This window comes from Mus caroli, unplaced genomic scaffold (assembly GCF_978045245.1).
Source record: "Mus caroli unplaced genomic scaffold, Mus_caroli_1 scaffold_14, whole genome shotgun sequence".
Classification (NCBI taxonomy): domain Eukaryota; kingdom Metazoa; phylum Chordata; class Mammalia; order Rodentia; family Muridae; genus Mus; species Mus caroli.
The window spans coordinates 111,910,865-111,933,208 of record NW_028227269.1 but is presented as its reverse complement, the minus strand read 5'-3'; the positions used below and the strand labels follow the sequence as shown (position 1 = coordinate 111,933,208).

The window sequence follows — 22,344 nt, the reverse complement described above, 5'->3', positions numbered from 1 at the left end:
TCCCAGATGATATTAGACTTAATGCCTAACAGTGGTAGATAGACTCTGAAGAGGTCACTTCCAACAGAAGCAGAGGGCCCCAAGTGGTTGGATGTTGTCCCCAACAACCCTCAAAATTGTCAATACTCATAGCAATTAGGACAATGCAAATCAAAACACCCTGAGATTATATCTTATATCTGTCAGAATGGCTTAGACCAAAACCTCAAGTGATGGCTTGTGCTGGCAAAGATTCAGAGAAGGAAAAGTCTCCCCATGGCTTGTGGGAATGCAAACTCTTACAACCTCTTTGGAAGTATATTTGATTTTTACCTGGTATAAAATGGCAAAACTAAAATGGTGGAAGTGGGACTTAAAATGAAGAAAAGGGAGAACTTTAGGATGCAAAACTCATAAGTTTGCTGCAAATAGAAATGTGTTTCCACTGCAAACCCTTAGTCTCAGACAGAAGGGGACCTGAAATTCTTCAGATACAAAGAATCTCTAAACCTTGAGAACATTATATCACAAATAAGTAAAATTCAGAAAATTCCGAGTGCTCCCATCACAAATAATGAGTTCTGCTTCCAACAGGTCATAGGTGTGACCCTCTACAAAACACATATTATTGAAAAGCCTTATTGTGCCCAGACTTTGGAAAGACTGAGCTCATATCTAGAAATACAGTCATGTGTGGTTCTATTTAATGACACATTTACACTAAGGAAACGTGAAAGTATGGAAACAAAGCTTGTCCTATGCACATGCACAGAGGGAAACTAAACAGAGTATGGTGAATCCCTAAACAAAGGGAAAAAAATGAAACTACAGTATGTTTCGAATGCTGTAACTGAAATCTGTGTTTTTGATGCCTTATATCTGGTGTCATCAGTAACTTCAGCCTAGGTCCAACCCCAGAGCATGGTATAGCAGGAAGACATGCAAATAAGTCTTCTCTGTGCCCATGAAAAACACCTCTGCCCTGACCCTGCAGCTCTGACAGAGGAGGCCAGCCCTGGATTCAATTCCCAGTTCCTCACACTCAGTGATCAGCACTGAACACGGACCCCTCACCATGAACTTTGGGCTCAGCTTTATTTTCCTTGTCCTTATATTAAAAGGTAATTTATTGAGAAGAGATGACATCTGTTGTATGCACGAGACACAGAAATATTATTATTTGTTATGTTAGTGACAGTTTTCCAACCAGTATTCTCTGTTTGCAGGTGTCCAGTGTGAAGTAAAGCTGGTGGAGTCTGGGGGAGGCTTAGTGAAGCCTGGAGAGTCCCTGAAACTCTCCTGTGCAGCCTCTGGATTCACTTTCAGTGACTATGGCATGTCTTGGGTCCGCCAGACTCCAGAGAAGAGGCTGGAGTGGGTCGCAGCCATTAGTAATAGTGGTAGAAACACCTTCTATGCAGACAGTGTAAAGGGGCGATTCACCATCTCCAGAGACAACGCCAAGAACACCCTGTTTCTGCAAATGAGCAGTCTGAGGTCTGAGGACACGGCCATGTATTACTGTGCAAGACACAGTGATTGAATGTTACTGTGAACTCAGACTAAAAACTCCTGCAGAGAGCATCCACGACCAGCAGGGGGCGCAGAGAGCACACGGAGCTCTGATTCACAGAAGAGTTACAGTCTGTATAAATGGACCCAATCTTCAACCCACCGTCAAAATATTCGATCCAAAATTGTTCCTGTCTAAAAGTAATTCAAGGACAAAATGGACCGGAGACTGAAGGAATGGCTGACCTGAGACTATCCCAACTTTAGATCTATCTCATGGGCAGGCAGCAAACCCTGACACTATCACTGACTCTATATCGTGCTTGCAGACAGAGGCATAGCATGGCTGACCTCTGAGAGATCACATCTATGAGCAGCTGACTGAGACAGATGCAAATACAGTGTACAACTCGATTAAGCTCTAAGACTGCTCTGGAAGAGTTAGAGGAAGGAATGAAAGTTCTGACCCAGAGGAAGACCAACAGTGCCAATTAACCTGGATGCCTAGGAACTCCCAGAGACTAAGCCACAAACCAAAAATCATGCAGGCTGGTCTGAGACCCCTGGCACCCATGTCTCAAGGAACTGCCTTTTCTTGCCTCAGTGGGAGAAGATGAGCCTAAAGCTTTAAAGGCTTGACGCCCCAGGGATGGGCAATACAAAGTTGAGTTTCTTGGGAAAGTGAAGAGGATGGTGGGAGGAGGAATAAATCTGGGAAGTGGGACTGGTTGGGGACAACATATTCGTCCTAAATTTATGAAATAATTATCTAATCAATAAAAAGAGTCCTGGGGGTAATGGAGGGCTGGACGCCTCTGTGCCTCGTTTGTAACTCTACAGGGATCCACTTTAAAAGAACACACTGCACATAGAGTATATGTGTGTGGCACTAATCTGGGGGTAAATGTTTCTGTAAGAACTTTATGAATAAACTTTATGAATAACATCAAAAAAGTATAGGTTGTAGCAACACTTGACCTGTACAAATGTTTATATAATTTTCTATTTTACTTATTTATATCTGTTTTGCATTTATTTGTTTATTTATTTATTCATTTATTTATCATTTCTCTGTGTCTTTTGTAGTCCTGTATGTGTATATTTCTCTGTCTGTTTATTGCTCTGTTTCTGTCTCTTTCTCTCTGTCTACTATTGTATCTCTCTCTGTCTCATTGTCTCTGATTGTGTGTGTTTGTGTGTGTGTGTGTGCATGTTGAGATGAGATTTCTTCTTCTATCAGTGTACACAATGACTTTGAAATTAAGTCCATCACTGGGCTTAGATATCACTATCTTGCTAGACTGGTTGGCCAATGAGTCCCAATCATCACACTGTCTCTATATCTAATAGGTGGGCTTATTGATTAACTACAAAACGACACCTTTTGTAGATATGGATGTTAAACACAGATCCTGGTGGTGTGATAAGAACTTGAAGCACAGAGCTATATATACAGCCCCACCAAAAATGAATTAAATGAACTCAGACTTGAACAAAACACAGAGCATCACACAAGGCAGAAGTGAATCTCTCTGAGGACCAGGATCACATCCCAAAGAACCAAAGAACCCTTGAGACTCTGGAACCCTAGAGTCAGGGCTGACACTCAATAAGATTTCCTTCATAGAGCATGATGTGGGATTCAAGAAGAAATCAGGCAGGGTCTGTGAGCCATGAACCAGATAACTTTCAGTCTCTCCATCATCCTCACACAAATCATATACAACAGCTCAGCACTGACTCACCTGTGATGCTGATGACAAAATGTATGTAAAGCCTCAAAACTGAGACATGAGGCCAATGTAGCTACTGACACTCAGTGAGCTTCATTTGGCTGCACACTGCTCCAAAACCACTCAAAGGGAAATATCTCCTTTTCTATCTCTGTACTTGTGATGCTTTGGTAGATATAGTTCCCCAATAATTTAATAGGACAAATCATTTTTCCTTTTAACACATTAATCCCCTTTCCTTCCCCCAAGCTGCTAAAAATTTTCTTTGACACTGATGTCTGAGAGATATGGCATAGCAGATGGTTGACTTATTCTGAGTTCTTCCTCATCAAAAGAAATCAGCTGTGACACTTTGAACCTAAATATACCAATATTTCACAAAGGCATTCTGGGAATCTATGGAAGGTTTTGCTGCAAAAGAATAGGAGGATCTATGGCCATACAACCCTGAATGAACCAGATACTATCGAAAAGAGTAGGAGGGCTGGGCTTGCTGGCACACATCTTTAATCCCAACAATTGTGTGGCAGAGGCAGGAGGATTTCTGAGTATGAGGCCAGCCTGGAATACAAAGTGAGTTCCAGGACAGCCAGGGCTATAAAGAGAAACCCTGTCACAAAAAGTAAACAAAACAAAACAAAACAAAAGAAGAAGGGTTGGCATGATGATGGCCATTCAATCAAACCACAATGCAACCTGAGCAAAGGTCTAAGTTTGTGAGATTATCCTGGAGATGTGTTGCCTGTGATAATGGCATAGCTGGAACTGAAATGCAATGGTTTCCTATGAGTTATGGAGAAATAAAAGGAATAGTCTCTGTTTTCTTGGGTCAAGAAAACAGACCAAGTTGGCAGTGAGCTAGAAGATGATACTGGGGACCATCACAGGTGCTTCTACAGAGTTATTCTACATTCTCTGTCCTGCTCTGCAATCATCAGGTCCATCCACCTATGTGAGGACACTGTTTCTGCAAGGAAGATAAGGCTTTAACACCCTCAAGAACTCCTCAGCCACAACTGCACTAGTGAATGAATGGATAACTGGAAACTGTGGTCAAGAGAGACTAATGAGGCCCCATCTCACTTCCTTGACTATGTCCCCTTTAATTTTTTTCACTGGCCGAAGGAGTGCTAGGATGTGGGTTCTTCACAAATGTTTAATTCACTGTTATTTCCCATTGGTCACCCCACTCCAAATGAGGTCACATTTCAAAATTTCCTATAAGCACACATAGGAAGCCTCAATGTGGTCTCATGTCATGAGAGCCTTTAAAATTATATATTCAACCTAAGTGAGTATGCCAAGAGTCTGACTTACTTGCTTTCAGTTCTGTGAGGAGCTAAATACAGAACGTTTTTCTTGTCTCATAATGTTCTGTGCACACCCATGGATGCCTAGCCAAGGATAGAAACATGTATCTGATAGGGAAGGAGGTTCCTGCAGTGGCCACACTCTGAGATCACCTCCTGCCAAATTATACCCAAGTTTTTTTACATGTTCTTGAAAATACTAGGTCAAATATGTTGTGATCCAGGTATGAAAACTGTGTGCAACAATTCAGAAATACCATGGTCAGGACCACTGGGATGTAACACTGTAGTTCCAGCCCACATTAATCACACATCATTTCTGTGGTTTCAAAAACTTGTACACATGTTTGGAACACAATCTCCACTTTGTATGCTTATCCTTATGCATCAGACTTTGCCTGTAATTTCCCACCCTGCATAACTTCCTGTATTGATTTCTTTTTCTAGTGAACAGCAATATAGAAGTGTTGGCCAAATAAACACTTTCACCCCAAGTTGCTTTGCCATAGTGCTTCAACACAGCAGTAGTAACCCCCAGTAAGGCCACTGGTTCCCCTGCAACTCTTCTATATAGAGCTTTTGATGATGTTCCAGACTTGGAGCTTTAATCTGACTGCTGTCCTAGTTAGTTCATGTCCTCCAATAGAATATTGTTCTCATTTTCAATAATCATATGAAGTTACCTGTTTATAGGATCTTCCTAAAGCAGAAATCTATATAAAATGTCTGCTTCCTTTAAGAAAAATATGTGTGCTTGGGGGTAAATGGAGGAAAGGTGGAGGATATTGAGTAATGGAAGTCTGGCTAATACAGGAAGGTCACAGATTTGAATGACTCTAAGCATTTTTGTTTCATCATCAATGCGGTATTTCAAGTTGAGGTAGGAGTCCTTGATGCACAGGTGACCCAAGGGACCGCAGCCTCTGCTTCTTGCTCTGCTCCAGTCTCACTTCTCAGTGCAGTTCACTTAGTGACAATCTTTAAGATAGCCTTTCAGGATACAGTTATCACAGTCTTCAGACTCTCTTCATAAAAACAGTAAATCAGTCAGAGTCCAGTGTGCCATTAATAGGCCCCTGCAATAGGAGTTTACTTCATCTGTGGAAAGAAACCACCATGGCCTAATCACGGCCTCATTTGATGATTACTGTAGAAAGTGTCCCCAGAGCATTGCTGGGATGAAAACTCTGGCAAGGTGATTAGGGCATTCTCCATTGACAGGACAATTCTATCAAGTGTTGCTTCCATACAGAGAGTAATCTCCACATCTTCGGTATTCCCAATTTATCAACAGTTCTTTACTCTGTGTCTTACTCATAAAATCTTTTTTCCGTAGAATTTTCAGTCCTAAAAGCTAACCATGATGTTGGTCCTTATTTCAGAGATAATATATAAATAAGCATTAAATTATACCCTAAACATGTGGAGATAGTTTTCTCTTATGAATATATTGGCTCTCTAAAAAAGTGTTAATTAACATCTACCCTTTAAGAAAGTAGGTGGAAAAGGTTGATAGTCTAAAATAGTAGATCTGAGAGCATGACCACTATATTGCATGCAAAGAATAAGCTGAATTCCAAGGAAATTCATGCCTTGTGAATCCATCACAATCTGATCTCAATATTAAAATATGATTAGTATTACAAGTAATTTATACCTTAACCAGTTGCTGGAAATTAAAAGGACATAAGCTAAACTTTAAAATTCTTTCTATTTAACGTGTCAGAATAGAATATGTGGACTGAAGTCTAAATGTGCATAAAATGACATTGTTACCATGATGGTTCAAATAAATACCAGTAGCACAGTTGATGCTTAACTTGAAAAAAAAAAAAACTGTGACCAGAGCCCAGATGTTGATACTCTGAAAGAACCTAGTGTCTTACATCTGAGCTAGAGAAGTTTTATTCAGAGAAGCAGCGCTGGATTTGGGATCCATCTTAATGGATCAGCAACATGAGGAAGATTTGGAAGCCAGATTGATGAGATTACTAGAATCCTGGATCTGAACACACAATAGTAAGTTGAACCGCTCCACACAATGATAATGATAAAGCATCCAGTATCATGTTACACAGGACCAAGCTAAGGATCAGTCTTTGGTGAAATACAATGAACAGAAAGTTGGTTGGAATATATATATATATATATATATATATATATATATATATATATATATATATATAAACTGGAGCCAACATTTAAATTCTGAAATTTTAAGGAACTTCACTTTTAACCAAGAACATTTGATATGGGTCATTGAGGTTTGTGGTGCTTTGAATATGCTTGGCCTATAGGAAGTGGTACTCCTTGGAGCTATGGTCTTTTTGTAGTATGTGTAGCCTTGATGGAGGAAGTACATCACTATATGGTGTTGTGAAAGTTGAGATCCTATGTTCAAGTTCTGCCAAGAACAGAAGAGAGTCCCCTCCTGCATATCTGAAACACATGCAGAGGCCAAAGCCAAACATTGGGTATACCTCAGGGTCTCTTATGGAAGAGTTGGCTGAAGTATTGAAGGCCTTAAAGGGGACATAAACTTTAGAGGAAAATCAACAGATTCATCTAACCTAGACTGTAGGTCATCTTTCAAAGACTGAGTCACCATACAAAGAGCACACAATGGCTAGACCTAGGCCCCTGGTACATATGTAACAGATGTGCAGTTTAGCCTCTATGTGGATTCCCCCAGCTGCAGCAGGTGTTGTCCCTAAAGATATTGCCTGTCTGTAGAATACATTTCCCAATAGAATTGGCTTGTCTGGCCTTAGTGCAAGAGGATGTGTCCAATCCTGGAGAGACTTGATATGCCAGGATTCGAAGTTTATCAAGGGTCTCTCACCATCTTAAAGATCATGAATATGACAGGGGAGGGGAGAGGAGGGGCAGGGTTTTCCAATACCTAGTTTTCAGCATCTTGCACCACCAGTATTGATGGAGAGGTGTAGCAATTGAGGGGGGAGCTCAAGCAGTATGAGAAAGCTGCCTATACTAGTATGGGCACAGGGTGGGTATTGTGAGAGGGCATGGAGAAGAATCCTCCTCCTTCTCAGGAGGGTGTAGCAGGTGCTTGCCCTCCTTGGGGACAGTAGTGCTGTGGCAATGGACAGGTCAGTACTGGCCTACTCCTGACAACATTTATTGGGTACTGTGACCATTTACTCAGGGAAGGAAGATTTAAGACTTGATATGATAGCCTGAAAAATCTGAACAAACAAGAGACAGGAGGTAACACCTGAGTTACACTCTTGCTTGCTAGTGAAGAAGAGCACTATAATCCACAAATTGGGGTCCCACATGTACTTGGGTGAGATCCAAGGAGCCAGAATTTCAGTCACATTCCAAAGTCTCTCAAGGTCTGGCAGTTTAGTATTTAGGCCGTTCCTAACCAAATCATATTTGGGGTTCCTTGACATAAAAGTGTAGGTTCCCCATATCTCTGCCAGCAAAACAGGTTGAATTTGGATAGACAAGCAAAACTATCACAAACAAGACAGGCTATGTGTGGGATCCAAGTGTCTTGTGCTTAGAGAGGAAGTTCTACAATTCATTAGGCTGTGGCCCTATGCCCACAAGATATCTTCAGATGGGAAAGGGACATTGGGTGCCAATTCTTGGTTCTTTTGTTTCCTGGGGTGTCAGTTCTTATGTGGAGAAGACATGAACCAAATCCAAAGTCATGACCCCTACAAGAACTGACATACACAGACAGACAAATAACACAGGAGCCCTCTCATTCACCTAAGGGGGTCTTATAACATAGAACAGAAAGGGGCCAACTTACCAAGAATTGACCAAAAGCAGTTCAATTAGACCACAACACAGTGCTGGAAGGATATCAATGAAGGAAGAACAAAGGAAAAGCCAAATCAGGGTAGTAGGCACATGAGAAAATCCAGGTCTCATAAAACAATAGATGCACACAAAGAGAAGCATTGCTATCATATCTTGGTACATAGGGGTCCCTCTTACCCCTGTTTAAGTGCCAGATTTTGTTTTAGCCTTAGGCTCCCTAAGTTGGTCTTTAAGAGTAGCAATTAAGAAAAAACAAAATAAATGACACAGATTCTGGGAGACAGATGAGAAGTCAAATCAGACTCATTTGTTGCTATAGAAAAGAATAACTTTATACCTTCTGCTCATAACACCTTTCCCCATATATGCTCATCTCCACATGGCTGCCACCACCTAATTGGCTGCCAAGGTCACACGCTGTGTCTTTGTTCTTCTCTGAGTCTCATGCAGGTTTTGTGTTAGTAAATGCAAAAGTGCTTGCTTTGCATGCATGAATCATTGCAGGCTGCTAGGAAGAACATGCTGACTCGCTCCTGGATTATAAATCCATCACTGTGATAGCAGGTCATGTCCAGAAGACAGTATTTAACAACACCCCTCCCCATGCTCCACCTCTAATGGTCTTTCTACCTCCTCTTTCTCATTGTTCTCTGAGCCTACATGAAAAGTGGACAAAATGGAAAAATATCTCTGTGTCAAATACATAATGTGGATTGGGAAGAAAAACATTGCCCATGTGTGTGGCCACGGAAATGCTGGTGCTTTCACAAGAAAAGTGTGGTAGACCGGGCGTGGTGGCACACGCCTTTAATCCCAGCACTTCGGAGGCAGAGGCAGGTGGATCTCTGAGTTCGAGGCCAGCCTGGTCTACAGAGTGAGTTCCAGGACAGCTGGGCTACACAGAGAAACCCTGTCTCGAAAAACCAAAAAAAAAAAAAAAAAAAAAGAAAAGAAAAAAGAAAAAAAGAAAAAGAAAAGTGTGGTGTGGTGAGAGAAAGTGATGAGAAGAAGGGAAGCATGAGAACTGGGGAAAAAAATCCAAAGTCTACTGAAAATGCTATGTTGGTGGCAAGATACTGTGTCTTGTTAAAAAAATTGAGTGCCTAAGTTATTCTCAATATATAAAAGTAGAGGAATGAAACTAGACTAAGGAAAAAAAAACACAAGAGTAAAAGAAAAGAAATAGTCATGAGGTGACTAGTGAAAGAAGAGAAAAAAATGGTGGAGTTAATGGGAAATCACAGAAAGAAATGGAGGATGCACACAAATGGGTTTCCTGTAAATATGTCTTCATAGTAATCTCTGCTCAATAATCAGACAGTAACAAAGTATGCCTCCTTTACAAGCCCTGACGGCCTGAGGAAAGCATCTCTCTGAAATGGATAAAGTTCATAAACTTCCTATGTATCCCTATCACAGGAAAGTGGTGTTGCTAATGTTTCCAGGAAGCTCAGACTTTCTCAAAGATCCACATCAAGGAGAAGCCACGTCCAGACAACAGACAGGGAAAGACTGAGCTACTGTATGGAAACACAACTATGTGACCTGCTTTTATTTTCATATTATACTGAGGGCACAGGACATCATAGAAACACAGCATGTGCTTTGCATATGCAGAGAGAGGAACTAGATGATGTGTGGTAATTCTTTTTTTTTTTCTGCTCTGATGATGACTTTTATTATTTTTTTATTTTTTTTAATTTTTAATATTTTTATTACATTATTTCCTCAGTTACATTTCCAATGCTATCCCAAAAGTCCCCCATAGCGCCCCCCACTTTCCTACCCACCCATTCCCATTCTTTTGGCCCTGGCATTCCCCTATATTGGGGCATATAAAGTTTGCAAGTCCAATGGGCCTCTCTTTCCAATGATGGCCGACTAGACCATCTTTCGATACATATGCAGCTAGAGACAAGAGCTCCGGGGTTCTGGTTAGTACATCATGTTGTTCCAACAATAGGGTTGCAGATCCCTTTAGCTCCTTGGGTACTTTCTCTAGCTTCTCCATTGGGAGCCCTGTGATACATCCAATAGCTGACTGTGAACATCCACTCCTGTGTTTGCTAGGCCCCGGCATCGTCTCAAAAGAGACAGCTATATTTGGGTCCTTTCAGCAAAATCTTGCTAGTGTATGCAATGGTGTCAGTGTTTAGAAGCTGCTTATGGGAAGGATCCCTGGATACGGCAGTCTCTAAATGGTCCATCCTTTCATCACAGCTACGAAATTTGTCTCTGTAACTCCTTCCCTGGGTGTTTTGTTCCCAATTCTAAGAAGGGGCACAGTGTCCACACTTTGGTCTTCATTCTTCTTGAGTTTCATTCGTTTAGTAAATTGTATCTTATATCTTGGGTATCCTAAGTTTTGGGCTAATATCCACTTATCAGTGAATACATATTGTGTAAGTTCTTTTGTGATTGTGTTACTTCACTCAAGATGATGCCCTCCAGGTCCATCCATTTGGCTAGGAATTTCATAAATTCATTCTTTTTAAAGCTGAGTAGTACTCCATTGTGTAAATGTACCATAATTTCTGTATCCATTCCTCTGTTGAGGGACATCTAGGTTCTTTCCAGCTTCTGGCTATTATAAATAGGGCTGCTATGAACATAGTGGAGCATGTGTCCTTTTTACCGGTTGGGACATCTTCTGGATATATGCCCAGGAGAGGTATTGCTGGATCCTCCGGTAGTACTATGTCCAATTTTCTGAGGAACCGCCAGACTGATTTCCAGAGTGGTTGTACAAGCTTGCAATCCCACCAACAATGGAGGAGTGTTCCTCTTTCTCCACATCCTCGCCAGCATCTGCTGTCACCTGAATTTTTCATCTTAGCCATTCTGACTGGTGTGAGGTGGAATCTCAGGGTTGTTTTGATTTGCATTTCCCTGATGATTAAGGATGTTGAACATTTTTTCAGGTGCTTCTCTGCCATTCAGTATTCCTCAGGTGAGAATTCTTTGTTCAGTTCTGAGCCCCATTTTTTAATGGGGTTATTTGACTTTCTGGAGTCCACCTTCTTGAGTTCTTTATATATATTGGATATTAGTCCCTTATCTGATTTAGGATAGGTGAAGATCCTTTCCCAATCTGGTGGTGTTTTTTTGTCTTATTGATGGTGTCTTTAGCCTTGCAGAAGCTTTGTAGTTTCATGAGGTCCCACTTGTCAATTCTCGATCTTACAGCACAAGCCATTACTGTTCTATTCAAGAATTTTTCCCCTGTGCCCATATCTTCAAGGCTTTTCCCCACTTTCTCCTCTATAAGTTTCAGTGTCCCTGGTTTTATGTGAAGTTCCTTGATCCACTTAGACTTGACCTTAGTACAAGGAGATAGGAATGGATCGATTCTCATTCTTCTACATGTTAACAACCAGTTGTGCCAGCACCATTTGTTGAAAATGCTGTCTTTCTTCCACTGGATGTTTTTAGCTCCCTTGTCGAAGATCAAGTGACCGTAGGTGTGTGGGTTCATTTCTGGGTCTTCAATTCTATTCCATTGGTCTATTTGTCTGTCACTATACCAGTACCATGCAGTTTTTATCACAATTGCTCTGTAGTAAAGCTTTAGGTCCGGCATGGTGATTCCACCAGAGGTTCTTTTATCCTTGAGAAGAGTTTTTGCTATCCTAGGTTTTTTGTTATTCCAGATGAATTTGCAGATTGCACTTTCTAATTCGTTGAAGAATTGATTTGAAATTTTGATGGGGATTGCATTGAATCTGTAGATTGCTTTTGGCAAGATAGCCATTTTTACAATGTTGATCCTGCCAATCCATGAGCATGGGAGATCTTTCCATCTTCTGAGATCTTCTAGAATTTCTTTCTTCAGAGACTTGAAGTTTTTATTATACAGATCTTTCACTTCCTTAGTTAGAGTCACGCCAAGATATTTTATATTATTTGTGACTATTGAGAAGGGTGTTGTTTCCCTAATTTCTTTCTCAGCCTGTTTATTCTTTGTGTAGAGAAAGGCCATTGATTTGTTTGAGTTAATTTTATATCCAGCTACTTCACCGAAGCTGTTTAATTCCGAGGCTTAGGAGTTCTCTGGTGGAATTTTTAGGGTCACTTATATATACTATCATGTCATCTGCAAAAAGTGATATTTTGACTTCATCTTTTCCAATTTGTATCCCTTTGATCTCCTTTTGTTGTCGAATTGCTCTGGCTAGGACTTCAAGTACAATGTTGAATAGGTATGGAGAAAGTGGACAGCCTTGTCTAGTCCCTGATTTTAGAGGGATTGCTTCAAGCTTCTCACCATTTACTTTGATGTTGGCTACTGGTTTGTTGTAGATTGCTTTTATCATGTTTAGGTATGGGCCTTGAATTCCTGATCTTTCCAAGACTTTTATCATGAATGGGTGTTGGATCTTGTCAAATGCTTTTTCTGCATCTAACGAGATGACCATATGGTTTTTGTCTTTGAGTTTGTTTATATACTGGATTACGTTGATGGATTTCCGTATATTGAACCATCCCTGCATCCCTGGGATGAAACCTACTTGGTCAGGATGGATGATTGTTTTGATGTGTTCTTGGATTCGGTTAGCAAGAACTTTATTGAGGATTTTTGCATCAATATTCATAAGGGATATTGGTCTGAAGTTTTCTATCTTTGTTGGGTCTTTTTGTGGTTTAGGTATCAGAGTAATTGTGACTTCATAGAATGAGTTTGGTAGAGTACCTTCTGTTTCTATTTTGTGGAATAGTTTGTGAAACCTGGGGTTAGATCTTCTTTGAAGGTCTGATAGAACTCTGCACTAAACCCATCTGGTCCTGGGCTTTTTTTTAGTTGGGAGACTATTAATGACTGCTTCTATTTCTTTGGGGGATATAGGGCTGTTTAGATCATTTGCCTGATCTTGATTCAACTTTGGTACCTGGTATCTGTCTAGGAACTTCTCCATTTCATCCAGGTTCTCCAGTTTTGTTGAGTATAGCCTTTGGTAGAAGGATCTGATGGTGTTTTGGATGTCTTCAGGATCTGTTGTTATGTCTCCTTTTTCATTTCTGATTTTGTTAATTAGGATGCTTTCCCTGTGACCTCTAGTGAGTCTGGCTTAGGGTTTATCTATCTTGTTGATTTTCTCAAAGAACCAGCTCCTTGATTGGTTGATTCTTTGAATAGTTCTTGTTTACATTTGGTTGATTTCGCCCCTGAGTTTGATTATTTCCTGCCGTCTACTCCTCTTGGGTGAATTTGCTTCCTTTTGTTCTAGTGCTTTTAGGTATGTTGTCAAGCTGCTAATGTGTGTTCTATCTAGTTTCCTTTTGGAGGCACTCAGAGCTATGAGTTTTCCTCTTAGAAATGCTTTCATTGCGTCCCTTAAGTTTGGGTATGTTGTGGCTTCATTTTCATTGAACTCTAAAAAGTTCTTAATTTCTTTCTTTATTCCTTCCTTGACCAAGATATTATTGAGAAGAGTGTTGTTCAGTTTCCACGTGAATGTTGGCTTTCTATTATTTATTTTGTTATTGAAGATCAGCCTTAGTCCATGGTGATCTGATAGGATGCATGGGACAATTTCAACATTTTTGTATCTGTTGAGGCCTGTTTTGTGACCAATTATGTGGTCAATTTTGGAGAAGGTACCATGAGGTGCTGAAAAGAAGGTATATCCTTTTGTTTTAGGATAGAATGTTCTGTAGATATCTGCCAGATCCATTTGATTCATAATTTCTGTTAGTTACACTGTGTCCCTGTTTAGTTTCTGTTTCCATGATCTGTCCATTGGTGAATGTGGTGTGTTGAAGTCTCCCACTATTATTGTATGAGGTGCAATGTGTGCTTTGAGATTTACTAAAGTTTCTTTAATGAATGTGGCTGCCTTTGTATTTGGAGCATAGATATTCAGGATTGATAGTTCCTCTTGGAGGATTTTACCTTTGATGAGTATGAAGTGTCCCTCCCTGTCTTTTTTAATGACTTTGGGTTGGAAGTCAATCTTGTCAGATATTAGAATGGCTACTCCAGCTTGTTTTTTCATACCATTTGCTTGGAAGATTGTTTTCCAGCCTTTCATTCTGAGGTAGTGTCTATCTTTTTCTCTGAGATGAGTTTCCTGTAAGCAGCAAAATGTTGGGTCTTGTTTGTGTAGCCAGTTTGTTAGTCTATGTCTTTTTATCGGGGAGTTGAGTCCATTGATATTAAGAGATATTAAGGAAAAGTAATTGTTGTTTCCTGTTATTTTTGTTGTTAAAGTTGGCATTCTGTTCTTGTGGCTGTCTTCTTTTAGGTTTGTTGAGGGATTACCTTCTTGTTGTTTCTAGGGCGTGGTTCCTGTCTTTGTATTGTTTTTTTTCTGTTATTATCCTTTGAAGGGCTGGATTCGTGGAGAGATAATGTGTGAATTTGGTTTTGTCATGGAATACTTTGGTTTCTCCATCAATGTTAATTGAGAGTTTGGCTGGGTATAGTAGCCTGGGCTGGAGTTTGTCTTCTTTTAGTGTCTGTATAACATCCGTCCAGGATCTTCTGGCTTTCATAGTCTCTGGTGAGAAATCTGGTGTAATTCTGATAGGCTTGCCTTTATATGTTACTTGGCCTTTTTCTCTTACTGCTTTTAGTATTCTGTCTTTATTTAGAGCATTTGTTGTTCTGATTATTATGTGTGGGGAGGTATTTCTTTTCTGGTCCAGTCTATTTGGAGTTCTGTAGGCTTCTTGTATGTTCATGGGCATCTCTTTCTTTAGGTTTGGGAAGTTTTCTTCTATAATTTTGTTGAAGATGTTTGCTGGTCCTTTGAGTTGAAAATCTTCATTCTCATCCACTCCTATTATCCGTAGGTTTGGTCTTCTCATTGTGTCCTGTATTTCTTGGATGTTTTGAGTTAGGATCTTTTTGCATTTTACATTTTCCTTGATTGTTGTGCTGATGTTCTCTATGAAATCTTCTGCACCTGAGATTCTCTCTTCCATCTCTTGTATTCTGTTGTTGATGCTCGTATCTATGGTTCCAGATTTCTTTCCTAGGGTTTCTATCTCCAGTGTTGCCTCATTTTGGGTTTTCTTTATTGTGTCTACTTCCCTTTTTAGGTCTAGTATGGTTTTGTTCATTTCCATCATCTGTTTGGACGTGTTTTCCTGTTTTTCATTAAGGACTTCTACCTGTTTGATTAGGTTATCCTGTTTTTCTTTAAGGATTTGTAACTCTTTAGCAGTGTTCTCCTGCAATTCTTTAAGGGATTTTTGTGCTTCCTCTTTACTGTCTTCTACCTGTTTACCAGTTTTCCTTTGTATTTCTTTAAGTGTGTTATTAAAGTCCTTCTTGAAGTCCTCTACCATCATCATGAGATATGCTTTTAGATCCGTGTCTAGCTTTTCTGGTGTGTTGGGGTGCCCTGTACTGGGTGAAGTGGGAGTGCTGGGTTCTGATGATGGTGAGTGGTCTTGGTTTCTGTTAGTAAGATTATTACGTTTACCTTTCGCCATCTGGTAATCTCTGGGGTTAGTTGTTGTCGTTGTCACTGTTTAAAGATTGGAGCAGAAGCTGTGTTCCACTCACCAGCAGTCTCAAAATCCTGTGGTGGGGGTCGTGGGTAGCTGGCACGTGTCAGCCGACCCTGCGCTCTAGCTACCCCGGTGCTGGTCCAGCCGGAAGAGCGGTAATTCTTGACAATTAAAATAAAGTATATACTGAGGTACTTTACTGTTTAAATATTTGTTTCTGTCATCATTGTCTTTGATATATTATATCTTTTCAGAGAACTGCCTTCTCTCAAGGGTCCAACTTCAGAGTATGATATAGCAGGAAGAGTTGCAAATAAGACTTATTTTTTGTACCCATGAAAACAATATGTGCCCTGACCCCTGAATCTCTGGCAGAGGGACTAACTCCTGGTTTCCCAGATCCTCACGTTCATTGATCAACAGTGAAAACAGACCATTCACCATAGACTTGGGGCTCATCTGGATTCTCCTTGTTGTTGTTGAGAAAGGATTTCATTGGGAACAGCTGCCTCATATTTCTATGACCAGGATAGGAAGATGCTGGACTTCTATGATAGATTTCTACCCAGAATACTCTGTGTGTGCAGCTGTTCAGGGTGAGGTAGAACTGGTGAAGTCTAGGGAAGGCATAGTAATGCCTAAAAGTCCCTGAAACTCTCATGTTAAACCTCTTGATTCACATTCAGTGATTACTATAAGCAGGGTCCTCCAGGCTCTAGGGAAGGGTCTTCAGTGGTGAGCATACATTAAAAGAGATAGTTCCATCAATTATGCTGAAGTCATGAAAAGCCAATTCACCGTCACCAGAGACAATGCCAAGAAAACCTCTACCTGAAAGTTTACAGACTGAGGACACAGCCATGTATGAATGTGTAGGATATACAGTGAATGGATGTTGGTGTGAGCTCAGACACAACCATCCCTGCAGACTGATCTGGAAAAGAAGGGAGTGTTGAGACCTCAGAGGGTTCTGAGTCACACAAGAGCCTTTTGAAAGAGGCATACAGGGATGTACTCCTCTGTGTTTGTGCTGCCTACCCATATCACACTTAAAGATTCTGTCGACAGGTATAGTGTATAGTAATCCTTGAAGTATCCAAATTTTTATTTGAAAAATCTACTTTGCATTGTGATATACATTTTCATTAACATATTATACTCTGTCCTACTAATGCATTATCCATTTTCTCTGCTTTGCTCTTTCTCTACCTCTGTCTTTGTCCACATTCCTCCCTCTTTCACTTTGTGTGTGAATGTAAGAGTACTTGTGTACATTTTGACATGTTATAACTTTCTCTAAAAATCTACACATTTTTAAGACAGCTTCAATTATTAGTCATGTACCACACCACTGGCTAGACTAATTTTCCAGTGAGCTTCAGTGATAATATTCCCACTGAACACCTCCATGGAGAGAATACTGGTTTCATGCCACACTCAGCTCTTTTTGTAGTCATGGAGACCTAAGGTCAGAGATTATATCCAATGTAAGAGTTCTTCTGTGGCAAGGACTTGAACCACTGTGATATTTTAAATATACATCATATTGTTTTTCAGTTTCATTTGAGATCTTACCTTATCAAAATGCAGACCATCACAAAGGGCAAGTGATTCTTTGTTATTACCAGCATCAGATCATGAAGAAGCAAATGAACTTTAAGATTGTAAAACCTAAATAGAGGTCTGCACAAAATGAAGTATAAATCCAGTGGACCCTGTGCCCTCCCTTTGACTCCATGAGCACTACACTATCCACATATACTCATAATTAAAAACAAAGTATTTAAATTTTTCTCCCTCAATGCTACTAGTTAGCCCAGTGGTTGAACTAGTTATCTCAATGGTTGAGTTCTTATGTACTATATATGAGATCTTGATTCAAATAGAAATATTTCAAAAATATATTCCTTCTCTTGATTTATAAAGATTGTATTTGAAACATCAGTACTTCCTGTCAAATGTTAGGACAATGTTTGTCTCCAACAAGAGATAAGTCTCATAATTCTTTTCATTTCTAAGACTTCTCTGAGATTTGAATTAGTAGGATAAAACTTAGCATATAGATGAAGGAGTTGAGAGTTGGTGTCCACATGAGCAGACATATTCCAGACCTCCAGCCTCTAATTGACTTCTTCATCTTATTCATTGCTTGTGGGCAGCGTAGGTTGCATAATCAACAAAGAATGGATATTAAATCCATTAAGATACAGAAGAGAGGGAAGATAGAAATCAGGAATAAAGGGAAGAAAGAAACAAAGAAACATGAGACCAGGAGAGGCCAGAAGGGTTATTAGGAATGAATGGAAGAAGAGGGAAGTTAATGGGGACAAGCCTATATAATCACAATATATTATACATAATCATGATATTGTCCACTTTAAGTAGCATAGGTAACAGAGACTGAAAAACTGTTCTAAATAAAACAGGATATTAGTATGCATGTATGTGTCTTTGTGTAGTTTGCCTGCTGTGCATGTCTTTCTGTATGTCTACAACAGGGTGTTTATGTTTGTTTGGGTGATGCATATTTTCTCATAATATGTAAATATTTACATGGCAGAGTTTACCACAGCATCCTATGACCACATAGCTCAGTTCATGGATCAAGTGCCCAGGGAAGCTGGGCGTGAGGTATTGCCTTCAGGATTGGGCATCTCTTCCATGGAAGAAGCCTCTGCAGACAGTATAGCTCCCCTTCCTACATAACATTCACAGTGAGTTTCAGAACAGCCTTATCAGAGGCTGATTAATCACTTCAGCTCGTGCCTTCCCCATTCGAATGTGTGGCAAAGACCGTGTTGCTCGTGGGCTCAGTCCACTCTTATTTTTTATTTTCATTCAAGTGGTGCTGATCAGTAAATAATGAGATTCCTCCATATGCTGTGGGTCATTTTCACAGCACAACTGAGGATGTAGTGCAGACCAGACTCAGAAGAGGAGTCAGCAATTGAGCAATTGATATGAAATTGCTTCCTGCTTTTCTTATTCATCTCTCTCTCTCTCTCTCTCTCTCTCTCTCTCTCTCTCTCTCTCTCTCTCTGTGTGTGTGTGTGTGTGTGTGTGTGTGTGTGTGTGTGTGTGTGTGTGATTTTCCACCCTACTTCTCCCTTCTTTACACTCACACTCAGAACACTGATACTTTACACTTTCTGTTTTCTGTAGTCACAAATGCTGGATGACAATGAAAAACCTTGGAGTGGCTAATGCTCATTTTAGGATTGGATAAACCAAAGTTAGTCATCTAAGCATTATTTTCTTTGGAAAAGGTGAAGTTTCGAGGATAGAACAGCTATACATAAAGCTGAATAGTAGAATCCTTGCCTACCCATACAATATCTTGAGTTCAAGGACCAAAACCAATAAACAATTAAATACATTTATAGGTATTTTACACAGGAAAATATCATTTCTCACATTCACAGACTGAATGAAACAGTTGAATGGCAGGAGAGGAAATGGCAGTCCCTAGAGTATAGATGGAAAGTGGTGCAGAAGGAACAAGTCTAGAGGGAGTCATAATAGCTCTGCGTTTGATTTCCATAACAACCAGTTCAGTCAAGGACTGTGGCATCCATAAAACAGTTCTAAATAACCAAAAACCATGAGTGCCAGGCAGAGAATGGGCAATGCTTGCATGAATGGCAATGCTACATGCTGAGACCAGATGTGCAGATGTGTATGCTTGCACATAGCATACACAAGGAGGCCACAAGATGATTCTGCACATAGAATGCAATTGATTTCTACCTGACTTTTTGCAACAGGGTCTCATAGTAAACCTAGAGTTCACAGATTCAGATACAATTATTACATGGAAAGTACCAGAGATTAGCTGGCCACCAAATCTAATTGCTTGGAGTATAAAAAGAAACCATGTCACCCAGTTTCTTAAATAAGTGCTGAGGGTCAAAATAAGATCCTTACTCAGGGAGAAGGGCACCATACACCTGGGATATCTCTTCAGCACTGGATCTTAGTGTGGCAGTATTTTCATGTCCAATTACTTTAAAATATTAGTGCAGCAGGAGGTCTGTGATTGAACAGGGAAACGGGAGGTAGAGGTAAGAGTTGCAGAGAGAAAGAAAGCAATTCAAGAGAGGGAAGGGAAGCGAGATGGACAATGTACAGGATCCTTCAGAACAAACATGGCTCAAATAGCCACAACTAGATATGTTATTATAGGGATAAAAAAATTGGGGTGACTCGCCTAACCTAGGTGGGCAACTTGCATCATTATCAATGGGCACAGAAGTTATTATGTGGGCATCTCGTGAATTAAGAATTTATTGATACATTAATAGGACTGGTTAAGAGTCTATGTTTTGATTTACTGTGTTACTGGAATGTGGAACCACAAACTATGGGGTTTTATGGCTGAGAAGAAACTGGCAGCTCCAGAAAAACCAAACCAGAAATGGGAACACAGTTATCAGTAACTGACGGCCTACCTGTTGGGGCTAGCTAGAGACAGAGCCATAGGGACTGTGCCTGGCATGAGAGGGAACTAGTAGCACTGAGGCAGCAAACTGAATCATGTAGGGAAAACAACCTTTGGTCTCTATCACCCCTGATGGTGCTGGTCTAGAGGTAGAGGCCCAGAGAAAACACTGGGGCAGAGAGTTTGCTGGCAGTAGTTTAGGAAGCCTGCCAGTCCTTTATAATATTTCTCACAACATCTTATCACTACACATAGTACACACTAATGAAATATTATAATCTATGAAACATATATGTACAGTGTATAATAATTTTAAAAGAAAGGCTCAATTATAGATTTTTAAGCCATTCTGTGTCTATATGAATGAATGTTATGAGGCCAATCACTTAAATGTCTGTAAAACTCTGCCAGTTGTGGATTTTGGCAATGTAGTAACAATTTGAAATTTTGGTTCCTTTACAAAACACAGAAATCTTAGAAGAATTTGTCTTCTGTTTAATCCCAGGTTGTAGTGACCTGAGGCTACTGCAGACCATCTACATCAGCTGATGGGGGGTTGTCTCATGTTCTAGCAGAGCTTTGATTTTGCCACCTCCAGATAGTTTTTGTGATTGTCTGACATTTGGAATTCGGGAACTGAAATGTTAGCACCCTAAGAGGTTGGATTGGTTGTTGCTGGTCACTCAGGACAGTGGTTGTGGTTTGTTAGTAGTCATGGTTAAACAGGAAACAAATCTTTTTTTATTGGATATTTTCTTTATTTACATTTCAAATGTTATCCCCTTTCCATGCTTTCCCTTTAAAAATCCCCTATCTCCTCCTCCCTCCCTGCTGCTCCCCAACAAACCATCTTGCACTTCCTGGCCCTGGCATTCCCCTGCAGTGGTGCATAGAACCTTCACAGGACCAAGGGCCTTTCTTCCCATTGATGACTGACTAGGAGATCCTGTGCCACATATGCATCTAGAGACAGGAGTCCCACCATGTACACTGTATGGTCCTCTCCTTTGCATCTTTACAACATTTTGCCCTTGAGTTGCAAAGGAGCAATAAAGGTTCAGCAATCACCACTGTAGCTGTACTTTTAAAATTTCCACCTTGGTTCTTCCTATTGACTAATCATTTTTTAAATAAAAAAAAATCAGGAAACTATTCAAAACAAAAAACAAAAACAGATTCAGGGATCTCTATGTCTCTCTTCTCTGTACCCTGTGTGTCCTCTATCTAGTGATAGAAAGTGAAATCAAGGAGATAAAGCATGGGACAAAGACGAACACGCAAAGGAACAGAGACTGGCTACAAGTGGCAGCCAACATGGAGCTGGGAATAATTTAAATAGACATAGAGAAAGGTCATGGCATGAAGCAGTGACTTTTTCTGTTCACAATGCCTGCAAAAACTTTATGGTGCCTACTACTGCTGAGATATGCAGGTTTTGGTTGCATAGAGAATTTTTTATTTGTTTTTAAAATTTTCTTCTTTGTATATTATGTATTTTTAAACAATGGTTGAAAGAATAGCTGAGCAGTTGGAAAATTTGTGAGTGGAAACCAAGGGCCTGAGAAACAAATAAATAAAAATTTTGAAATGGTAAAAGAAAGGATTCATTCTATTTTCTCTTTTCTGAAAAGGTTGCAAAGTTGGATGTGCAACTGGAGAGGTTATGGGTGGACATGGAACACCTTGAGAAGGAAGGAACAGAAAACAAGAAAGAATGAAATGCCTCAGCCCCAAATACTGAGCAAGAGATTGAGAGTCACATACGGGAGAAAAGAAGAAAATAAACAGCACTGGGGCGCATTTGGGTCAGAGAAAACCTGAAAATGCCGGAGGCCAATGTTATGAAAGTGACACTTATGAAAGGAAGGGTTACTCTCAATCCATCAGTCATGTGAGAGTTAGAGAATGGGCAGTCTGGAGTTACAAGATCACAATTAGCCTTCCCAGTATTTATACAGCATATTCCTGATAATGAGATGAAGCAAAGTTTTGACAAGATAGCATTGTATCCTATAGCAATATATATATCAGAGTCATGTTGCAGTAAATCTCCAACACAATTAAGCCCGGGCAATGAAAATACAACTCAATTAATATGAATACATGCTCTGCCCCTAGATTG

At 40.1% G+C, this 22,344-nt stretch overlaps 1 gene segment (V, D, J or C); it reads left to right on the top strand.

The window, feature by feature from the left end:
* Positions 1 to 989: 989 nt before the first annotated feature.
* Positions 990 to 1,522, top strand: LOC147001338 (Ig heavy chain V region 5-84-like). The segment is given in 2 exon segments: positions 990 to 1,100; positions 1,206 to 1,522. Coding segments are annotated over 2 exon segments (363 nt in total).
* The last annotated feature ends 20,822 nt before the right edge of the window (positions 1,523 to 22,344 follow it).